This window comes from Symphodus melops (assembly GCF_947650265.1).
Source record: "Symphodus melops genome assembly, contig: scaffold_332, whole genome shotgun sequence".
Taxonomy (NCBI): Eukaryota; Metazoa; Chordata; class Actinopteri; order Labriformes; family Labridae; genus Symphodus; species Symphodus melops.
In genome coordinates, this window is record NW_027636713.1 from 9,777 (window position 1) to 20,542 (window position 10,766).

Sequence of the window (10,766 nt, forward strand, 5' to 3'; positions counted from 1 at the left end):
CCTGTTATGGACACGCGTGATGAACGGCCTGTTATGGACACGCGTGATGAACGGCCTGTTATGGACACGCGTGATGAACGGCCTGTTATGGACACGCGTGATGAACGGCCTGTTATGGACACGCGTGATGAACGGCCTGTTATGGACACGTGTGATGAACGGCCTGTTATGGACACGCGTGATGAACGGCCCGTTATGGACACGCGTGATGAACGGTCTGTTATGGACACGTGTGATGAACGGCCTGTTATGGACACGCGTGATGAACGGCCTGTTATGGACACGTGTGATGAACGGCCTGTTATGGACACGTGTGATGAACGGCCTGTTATGGACACGTGTGATGAACGGCCCGTTATGGACACGTGTGATGAACGGCCTGTTATGGACACGTGTGATGAACGGCCTGTTATGGACACGTGTGATGAACGGCCCGTTATGGACACGTGTGATGAACGGTCTGTTATGGACACGTGTGATGAACGGCCTGTTATGGACACGTGTGATGAACGGCCTGTTATGGACACGTGTGATGAACGGCCTGTTATGGACACGTGTGATGAACGGTCTGTTATGGACACGTGTGATGAACGGCCTGTTATGGACACGTGTGATGAACGGCCTGTTATGGACACGCGTGATGAACGGCCCGTTATGGACACGTGTGATGAACGTGAGGTTCATCATCATGTCTGCAGCACAGAAGGATTCAAACAGCTCGTGGCTCCTTCATTTCATTCAGACAAACATGTTGAATCAGCCTGATGCACAGGAAACACTCGGCCTACACACAACTCAAACACCGGTCGCTAAGACCACAGACCAGAGACCAAGACCAGAGACCAGAGACCAAGACCAGAGACCAAGACCAGAGACAAGAGACCAAGACCAGAGACCAAGACCAGAGACCACCTCTGGCTGAGGGCTGCTGTACTGTACCTGCCTGTGGATAAAGGGGGACAGGGGCTCATTGACCTCTCCAGTCGGGTGGTTGCACTTCGCCTGCAGACTGTGCAGCGTCTGCTTTATGGCCCGCAGCGGCTGTGGACAGAGATGGCGGTTTTTCTGCTCCGTGGAGTGGGGGGGGCTGGACTACCACAAACACCTGTTCCTCTCGGACCTAAATGGCGTGGACCTGGCGGGGACAACAGCTTTTGATCGGTCCGTTCTGAAGGCCTGGAGTTCGGTGCTGTCCTTCTCCAGGGAGGAGCCGTACGGTCATGCGGGAGAAGAGCCGCTCTTCCACAGCCCTGTGGTTAGCAGCAGCCTGCTGGACTCAGGACTCTGCTCATGTGAGGCAGGCGTTTGTTGCTGCAGGAGGTTCAGCAAGGACTGCCACCTGGTTTCAGAGAAGCCCTGGGGCTCTATGGCCTCAGTCCACCTGCTGGCCCCCTGCTGTTTCCCTCACTGTCAGTGCGGGCTGTAGGGACACGACAACCTTCCCCGGACCTGCCGGTAATGGCCTCCGAAGCAAAGAGGGAACTTTACAGCACGGCCGTTAAAGTCCACCACAGAACCAAGCTAGCAACCCGCCCTGACTCCAAGTGGTCAGGCTGCGGGGTCGTCTCCCAGGGACAGCTGGAGGTCCCTGTACCGGCCTCCCATTGAGAAACGCTGTGTGGATCTCCAGTGGAGGGTGGTGCATGGGGCCGTGGCCACGAACAGACATGGAGGCCGCTTTGATGCCAGGACAGCGAGCCAGTGTGACGTTTGCCAGGCAGAGGAGACCCTGGAGCCTCGCGTCCCTCTTCACCACACTGGGTCCAGAAGCTGGGCCTGGTTCTTACCAGAGAGCTGTTTGTGTGGGGGCCCAAATTCAGCGTGGCACACTGGTGAACGGTCGGGCTGGTTCACTTTGTGTTGGGCCAGGCAAAGATGAGCATCTGGCTCACAAGGACCGCAGAGCCAGTCCAGGCTGCACAGACCCTGATCTGTTTAAACATGAAGACCAGACTCAGGACTGAGCAGGTGTACAGCTCACTGGGGGGGCAGCTGGGCGAGTTTGAGGCCGTGTGGACAGTGGGAAGGACTCTCTCTCTCTCTCTGTCTCTCTCTCTCTCTGTCTCTCTCTCTCTCTCTCTCTCTCCTCTCTCTCTCTCTCTCTCTCTCTCTCTCTCTCTCTCTCTCTCTCTCTCTCTCTCTCTCTCTCTCTCTCTCTCTCTCTCTCTCTCTCTCCCTCCATCTGGACCTGTTGTTCACATTTGGTCTTCTGAACCCTAGTCAATGCCATGCTGCCATCTGTGCTACTCTTTGTCTCAGAGGTACGACTGAGGGGCACCAGTGGCACACACACACACACACACACACACACACACACACACACACACACACACACACACACACACTCTTCATTATAGAAACAGGTGGTGTCGAGGTCTGTTACATAAAAACTCTGATTATGTCATCTGGACGTCTTGTCCACTCATCTGTGTGTGTGTGTGTGTGTGTGTGTGTGCAGAGTACTGTGTGTGTGTGTGTGTGTGTGTGTGTATGTGCAGAGTACTGTGTGTGTGTGTGTGTGTGTGAGAACATGAACACCTGAAGTCACGTCTTCACTCAGACGCTCCAAACATGGTCACAGTCTGTGCGCCTCGTTTCTACATTTCTGATGCACGAGGGTTACATCCTGTGTCCACCTGGCGTCCTGGCGTCCTGTGTCCACCTGGCGTCCTGGCGTCCTGTGTCCACCTGACGTCCTGGCGTCCTGTGTCCACCTGGCGTGCACTAAAAAGTGATGGAGCAGCGTCCCTCATATCAACAGACTGTTGTCATGGAGACAGGACTGACATGCAGCTTTTCTCCTCAGAGCTTCTTTAAACACAAACAACAAAAGGTGGACTCAGCTCAGAGCTCGCAGTGAGGTCATAGGGGTCAGACCCCCCCCCCCCCCCCCCCCCCCACAGAGACGCCTTAAAGAGGAAGATGGACTCATCCGTTTGGATCCAGCTGGCTGATGTTGAGGATTTAAAGGTCTGCATGTTGCAGAAGGTGACGTTGGGCGACTTTAAGCTTCAAGAGTTTCGCCGTCTTTGATTGGTTCACGCTCGCTTCTTATATAAGCACATTCCTGCAGAACCACACGCGGTTTCCATCAGCTGAGTTTACAGCGTGAGGTGCTGATTGACAGCAGTGAGGGGGGGATGGATGTGTGTGTGTGTGTGTGTGGGGGGGGGGGGGGGGTCCTCCTGTGTGGTCAGGATCAGTTTACCAGCACAGACGTGGACGCTTGTTTAAGCTGTGAAAACAGAGCGAGCCGTGAAACGCCCGGCATTCCTCGGCCACCAAATGGGGGGTCGCCTCGGTGACTTAGGTGGGACACATTCCTCACAATCCAAAAGCAGGAGGGGGGGAAGGGGGGGGGAGGGGGGAGGGGCAAATACTGGAATTTGGAGCAAAGAATTAAAGGAGTTTGAGGATCCCACAAAAGAGTCTGTAAATGTTCAGGTCAAAGGTCAGACGCCTCCCTGCTGGAGTCAAACAGAACAACATGTGGAGACAAACCTGGGCTTCTGCAGCCAGCCTCTAGTGGACACTCCATGAACTGCAGCCAGCCTCTAGTGGACACTCCAGGAACTGCAGCCAGCCTCTAGTGGACACTCCAGGAACTGCAGCCAGCCTCTAGTGGACACTCCATGAACTGCAGCCAGCCTCTAGTGGACACTCCAGGAACTGCAGCCAGACTCTAGTGGTCACTCCATGAACTGCAGCCAGCCTCTAGTGGACACTCCATGAACTGCAGCCTGCCTCTAGTGGACACTCCATGAACTGCAGCCAGCCTCTAGTGGACACTCCAGGAACTGCAGCCAGCCTCTAGTGGACACTCCAGGTACTGCAGCTAGCCTCTAGTGGACACTCCAGGTACTGCAGCCAGCCTCTAGTGGACACTCCATGAACTGCAGCCAGCCTCTAGTGGACACTCCAGGTACTGCAGCCAGCCTCTAGTGGACACTCCATGAACTGCAGCCTGCCTCTAGTGGACACTGCAGGAACTGCAGGATGTTACAGTTCATTTCTCGAAACAGTCGCATCAGATTAAAGCTCATCATGTGGATGTTCTTCACGTCTCGCTCTGTGACTGAGGACCTGGCGTGAACTGAGGCCGCCGTCTTCACGCTTTCAAAGGTGGTTAGGCACGCTGGATGTTCTCTCTGTAAGCTCGACAGTGTTCAAACACGACAGAGGAATCATTCATGTTCAGAGCTTCTCCTGACCCGTCCACACGCCGACCCCGTGATGTAACCGCCGCCCGCGCTCGCACGCTCAGGCTCGTGGTGCAGACAGCGGTCAGTCTCTGAGAGCGCTGACCGACTTTGACCATTTATGTAAACGCTCCCGGCGCTCTCTTATGTAACTATTCCCAACCTTGTTTGGAAAACCAAAACAACTCTGTGGAATGTGACTCCTGGTCTTGAAGGGGCGACGATGAGGAGGGTTATTTTTAAAGACACTTTAACTCTTTGTTGTCCTTCTGGCTCCTCACTTCCTGTTTGTCGCTGCCCGCAGACTGAGACGCATGACCAGACGACTCTGAGAGGAGGGTCGTCGTTGGCGTCTCAGCAAAAAGCCTCCACAGCAGCAGGATGGAGGTTGCCATGGTTACTTCTTCTTACCTGCTTCTTGGCTGATTTGCAAACCGACGATGTCCACACTGCCCCCTGCAGTCGTGTGGAAACGAGCTTCTTCCTGTTGACCGTGCTCGCAGGTTGGCAAACTGTGAAGTGGAGCTTCAGTGTTAAACTTCTCTCCAGCTGTGTGCTGTGTGTTTTCCTCACACAGGCAGCGGCTGCGACTTCCAGGAAATGTTCTGAAGCACAGACGCTCTGCCAGAAGTTCTGGTCAGAGCGGCCTCTGCTAATTGGTGGCTACTATAAAAATGGAAGCAAATTAGAGGCCTTCTGAATGGACTTCTGTGAGTGATTTAAGCTCCACATCACAGCAGCTCTGAATCCCACTTTAACGTCTGAGAAATGACCCGCTGCTTCGAGCATGGTGCTGGTGCACGAGCATGTGCACGAGCACGTGCACGAGCATGTGCTGTGCAGCTGCAGTCACAGCTACGCTGAGAGGCCTCAGATTACCACGCAGAGACTCCCAGTCCTCTGTGGGGAAATCAGAAAGAACTCCAGAATGGACTCCACTGAACACAGTTTAAAAGCACACAAACAGCAGTGATGTCGCTGCTGTGAGGGCCGAGGTCTTTACAACTGTTGCTATGACAACAGCAGGTCAAAAGATGCATCTGGAACTTCTGATTCAGAAACAAACAAATCGTCCAACAAACAGACAGAGACAGAGACAGAGACAGAAACAGACTCTGCAGCAACATTATCCAACAGACTAAGATGGAGACAGCACTCACACCCTGCAGGTCAGAGGACGGAGACAGGCAGCCCAGAGACTGCGAGCTGGAGACGGACGCTCTGCAGAAGGAGCTGAAGGAGGAGCTGTACGTTTCTACGCATGTAAGACTACAGTGTCTGGAGGGGAAGCTGCACTTTCAGGAACAGTACTCGAGCTATCTGGAGGAGAAGGTGAAGCATCTGAAGACAAACATGGAGACGCAGCGAGCCGATCTTCTGAAGAAGCTGAAGGAGAAGCTGCACTTTCAGGAACAGTACTCGAGCAATCTGAGGGAGAAGGTGAAGCATCTGAAGACAAACATGGAGACGCAGCGAGCCGATCTTCTGAGGAAGCTGGTGGAGAAGCAGAAGGAGCTGTACGTTTCTATGCATGTAAGACTACAGTATCTGGAGAAGACGGAGGAGCTGAAGGAGGAGCTGCACTTTAAGGAACAGCACACGAGCTATCTGGAGAGGAAAGTGGAGCGGCTGGAGACAGACGTGGAGAATCAGACGCAGCGAGCCGATGATCTGCAGAAGTTACTGTTCAGTGAAAAAGAGGAAAGTGATGATGAGGATCAGGACATTCTAAACGATGAAGAGGAGGAGGACAGTGAGTACTCAGCACAGCTCAGTGAAGAAACAGAAAGGCTGATCAGTGAGCCTCAGACCAGCCAGAAGAATCTCTGCACAGAGCTCCAGGCTGTTTACAAGCAGCTGCACGATGTGTCTGAATTCCTCCAGAACAGCGAACTACCGATCAAGACCAACGAGTGGAACCCGCAGCTGGCTCAAGAGGTGAGACTTCACCTGGATCAGCTGATAAGCCAGGCCAATAAGGTGACCAGCATGCTGCCGGATCTCCACACTGAACCGGGCCAGCTCCAGATACAGCAGGAGGACGAGACGGCGTCCAGCAGAAACTGTCCAGAGCACGACGAGCACATGATGGAGAAGGGATCCACTGAGTGAATAAATCACCGTGCACATAACATCAGATCTGTTTGCTTGTGTTTGTTGTTCGGGGGGGATCAAGGCTGGGAGCTGCACTTTTTTCCTGACAAACAGACGTCGACGGAAACTGTGTGGTGGAGGAGTCAGGAATGTGTTTCCTTTGCCACTTCTGGTCGGCCTGCAGGAGGGCTTTTTTTGTGCTCAACATCCAAAAACAGATTCCCGGAATTGCTGCTCTGCTCCCACATCGAGTCTTTGTTAGCGTTAGCGTTAGCGTTAGCTGATAAACAGCTGCTGGTTGACAGGAGACGTGAAAGGAGGGGAAGGAGCAGCATGCAGAGAAGCACGCTCAGTGGGATCTGTCCTCCAGCCTCAGCTGACGTCACCGTCTCCAGCGTGTGAGCCCGTCTGTCCCTCGTCTTACCTCTGCATGTGCTCGCTCGCTGACCTGCTTCTCTGCAACACAAACACAGAGAGGGAGTCTGCAGCGTGTCACACACGAGGATCACTTATTCATATACTGAGGTCGTGCATTCAAAGCCTTCCTGCTACTTTAAGGTGTGAAGAACATTTGCAATCTCAAACATGCCCCCCCCCCTCCCCCCCCGCTCTGAGGTGACTCTACGGTCTAATTAGTGAAAATATGCAAACCTCCAGGTTCCCAGTGTTTCTGCACTGTGTGAAGACTGTGAGTGAATAATAACAAGCTGGTAATGATTGTTAGTGAAGCACCTGAGACCCTGACTGTGTGTGTGTGTGTGTGTGTGTGTGTGTGTGTGTGTGTGTGTGTGTGTGTGTGTGTGTGTGTGTGTGTGTGTGTGTGTGGGTAGCAGCCTGGAGGCATGAATGAGTAAGGAGTTGAAGGTGCAGTCGACTGTCTCATGACATCTTCTCGTCATTCGGAGGTCTCGTTAAGTGTTGAAATAATATTTTCTAAATTAAGTTAAAAAAATTAAACATTTGTTTAAGTTTATTTAAAAATTCTCACTTTACAAACAGACAAGACAGGAGAGCTTTTCACAACGACGTTGGACGTTAATCATAAAAACACTTTTCATCGCGCCCGTGACGTCACGCGCTGGACTCGACGTCACCCGGAAGAGAGCTGCGTCGCCGTGCCCTGTGTGAGGATTGTTTACATTTGTTCCTGGAGCCGTTAAAATGAATCCTCCGACCATCAACTCGACCACCTCCGTCTCTACGACCAGAAGTAAGACCCGCGACATCCTCCGCCATCTTTGTTTGTAGTTCACTCACTTAGCTGTCAGGGAGCTAGCTGTGCTAACTGAGTGTGTGTGTTTCTGTGTGTGTGTGTGTGTGTGTGTGTGTGTGTGTGTGTGTGTCTGTCTGTCTGTGTGTGTGTCTGTGTGTGTGTGTGTGTGTGTGTGTGTGTGTGTACGTACACAGAAACAGGACATGTAGAAATCAGGGCTTTCACATGACGAGTCTTAATAAATCATGTTTTTACATGAGTCTGTTTTCATAATTAACATGGTGAGGCTTTTATTTTGAAATGTGGAGACAGCCTCATAGCATCTTTCTCAGGGAGAGTCATTGTGTGTGTGTCTCTGTGTGTGTGTGTGTGTGTGTGTGTGTGCGTGTGTGTGCGTTCAGGGAAACGGGAGGCGGAGCGCTCGGTGAACTGGACGCTGGAGGAGACTCAGGTGCTGCTGTGCGCCTGGAGCGACGAGCGCGTGCAGAAGAGTCTGGCAGAAAACCTGAGAAACCGTCACGTCTTCAAACACCTGTCGGCCCGGATGAGTGAGATGGGCTTCTGTCGGAGTCCGCACCAGTGCCGGCTCCGGGTCAAGACTCTGAAGGCCAACTACGTGAGAGCCAAGCTGCAGAGGAGCGTGGACGGCTCGCAGCCCTGCACCTTTAAATACTTCACTGAGATGGACGCCGTGTTAGGCCGCAGGGCCGACGGAGGAGGGGGAGGGGCCTATTGGACAGGAGAGCCTCACCTGAACTCCACCAGCAGGACAGGAAGTACCCCGCCAGATTTAAACTGTAGCGCAGAGGTCAGTGGACGCCAGGATGCGTGCTCGGGGAGGCGGCGTCTGAGCTGGTCAGAGGAGCGAGGAGGCGCTCAGTCCTGGCTGCTGGACTCTGAGGTCAAAGTGGAGGACGGAGACGTTTCCACTGATGAGTTTGAGTTCAGTAATCCTGGACGTCCTCAGCAGGACGGAGCCGAGGGTCACCTGGGGGACACCTGTGGTACGTACGAACAACGCGACACTCAGCAGTACAACCACTTCCTCCACAACTTCCTGTTTAGCGGCGAGTTCTCCCAGGTCTTAGCTAAACGCTGCGTATGGTCGCCCTGTGCGGCGAGTTCTCCCAGGTCTTAGCTAAACGCTGCGTATGGTCGCCCTGTGCGGCGAGTTCTCCCAGGTCTTAGCTAAACGCTGCGTAGGGTCGCCCTGTGCGGCGAGTTCTCCCAGGTCTTAGCTAAACGCTGCGTATGGTCGCCCTGTGCGGCGAGTTCTCCCAGGTCTTAGCTAAACGATGCGTATGGTCGCCCTGTGCGGCGAGTTCTCCCAGGTCTTAGCTAAACGCTGCGTATGGTCGCCCTGTGCGGCGAGTTCTCCCAGGTCTTAGCTAAACGCTGCGTATGGTCGCCCTGTGTGGCGAGTTCTCCCAGGTCTTAGCTAAACGCTGCGTATGGTCGCCCTGTGCGGCGAGTTGTCCCAGGTCTTAGCTAAACGCTGCGTATGGTCGCCCTGTGCGGCGAGTTCTCCCAGGTCTTACCTAAACGCTGCGTATGGTCGCCCTGTGCGGCGAGTTCTCCCAGGTCTTAGCTAAACGCTGCGTATGGTCGCCCTGTGCGGCGAGTTCTCCCAGGTCTTAGCTAAACGCTGCGTATGGTCACCCTGTGCTCGGGTAAAGGTTGAACTGTTTGCTGCAGGTGTTCGATGCTCTTTGGGCGGCGACACACACGATGTCTCATATCAAGGCAGGTGTGACCTTTGACCTCTGATCTCTGTTCTGTGTCACAGGTTCACTCATCCAAAACCACCTCAGCTCACCTTTACACCTTGTACCTCCTCCTCTCGTCCAATCAGTTTCCCCGCCTCCCCCTGCTCCCCCAGATCCACTCCCCTCCTCCGACCAGCAGCACCCAGAGTCCACCTGCCTGGAGCCCGTGCTCAGACACCTGTCGCAGTGTTTCCAGGCTCTGGTGTCGGAGACGCGGGGCCTCCTGGTGCAGCTGGAGAGTCAGCGGCAGGAGCAGGCGCGCTGGCATCAGGAGCTCCTCGCCCAGTGGCTGCAGAGGGAGGAGCAGCGGCAGAGGGAGACGGCAGAGAGGGAGGAGAGGAGGGAGAGGGCTCGCATGGAGCACGAGATCAGAGTCCTGGAGCTCCTCGGCGGCCTGGCTAAAACGCACAGCTGTGAGCGTGGAGGTGGTCTGAGTCACTGCGGGGACAGAGACGGAGACTAGGACTAAGGACGCACAGACTCTGCTCAAAGTGTTCAGTTACAGCTCTGACAGACACGTTCATGGCTGCCCAGATCAGGCAGACCCGATGTTCTCAGGAAGAGGAGGAGGTGGAGGAGGAGGTGGAGGAGGAGGAGGTAGAGGAGGAGGAGGAGGAGGTGGAGGGGAGTACCAGCCGAAGTAAAAGGACAAATCGTTCTCCATCATCTCTGTGAAAAGTTCTCAGGACTCCAAATATACCAAAAGTTTTCGTGCTCTTATGTGAATTAAAATGGTTTTTTTTTAAATGTCTTTGTCTTTGTGAATGTGTATGCTAACAGGTTAGCCGTTTGATGCTAACAAGAAAGTCCTAATCTGTAACATTTAAAGGGATACTGTTTTTCTTTACTTGAAAGTTTTCTTCATGTGATGCAATATGACACTTTTTGCATCACATGAAGAAAACTTCCAGGCAAAGAAAAACGTCTCAGGGTGAAATGAGGGCTGGACTCACGACCATTCAACACTACTACCATGTTTCTAATGATACACAGCTTCATGTTTCTAATGATACACAGCTTCATGTTTCTACTGATACACAGCTTCATGTTTCTAATGACACACAGCTTCATGTTTCTAATGATACACAGCTACATGTTTCTAATGATACACAGCTACATGTTTCTAATGATACACAGCTTCATGTTTCTAATGATACACAGCTTCATGTTTCTAATGATGCACAGCTACATGTTTCTAATGATACACAGCTACATGTTTCTAATGATACACAGCTACATGTTTCTAATGATACACAGCTTCATGTTTCTAATGATACACAGCTACATGTTTCTACTGATACACAGCTTCATGTTTCTAATGATACACAGCTTCATGTTTCTAATGATGCACAGCTACATGTTTCTAATGATACACAGCTTCATGTTTCTAATGATACACAGCTACATGTTTCTACTGATACACAGCTTCATGTTTCTAATGATACACAGCTTCATGTTTCTAATGATGCACAGCTACATGTTTCTAATGATACA

At 52.7% G+C, this 10,766-nt stretch overlaps 2 protein-coding genes across 4 annotated transcripts; both read left to right on the plus strand.

Moving 5' to 3' along the window:
- Positions 1-5,211: 5,211 nt before the first annotated feature.
- On the plus strand, positions 5,212-6,326 carry LOC306819147 (uncharacterized protein). 3 transcript variants are annotated; one of them, XR_013778491.1, is made up of 2 exons: positions 5,212-5,531; positions 5,565-5,717. XR_013778491.1 is itself a non-coding variant. In XM_079372911.1 (2 exons), the coding sequence occupies exons 1-2, from the start codon at positions 5,343-5,345 to the stop codon at positions 6,309-6,311; spliced, it is 756 nt and encodes a 251-aa protein (XP_079229037.1). In that variant the 5' UTR covers positions 5,227-5,342; the 3' UTR covers positions 6,312-6,326. The 3 variants fall into 3 exon arrangements, 1 of the variants encoding a protein (XP_079229037.1); XR_013778492.1 differs by having other exon boundaries at positions 5,694-5,717; XM_079372911.1 differs by lacking the exon at positions 5,565-5,717 and adding an exon at positions 5,745-6,326 and having other exon boundaries at positions 5,227-5,531.
- A 1,031-nt stretch (positions 6,327-7,357) lies between these two features.
- On the plus strand, positions 7,358-10,019 carry LOC306819148 (uncharacterized protein). The gene is made up of 3 exons (XM_079372912.1): positions 7,358-7,503; positions 7,908-8,510; positions 9,293-10,019. Exons 1-3 carry the CDS (start codon positions 7,455-7,457, stop codon positions 9,733-9,735), a joined length of 1,095 nt encoding a protein of 364 aa, XP_079229038.1. The 5' UTR covers positions 7,358-7,454; the 3' UTR covers positions 9,736-10,019.
- Positions 10,020-10,766: the final 747 nt, after the last annotated feature.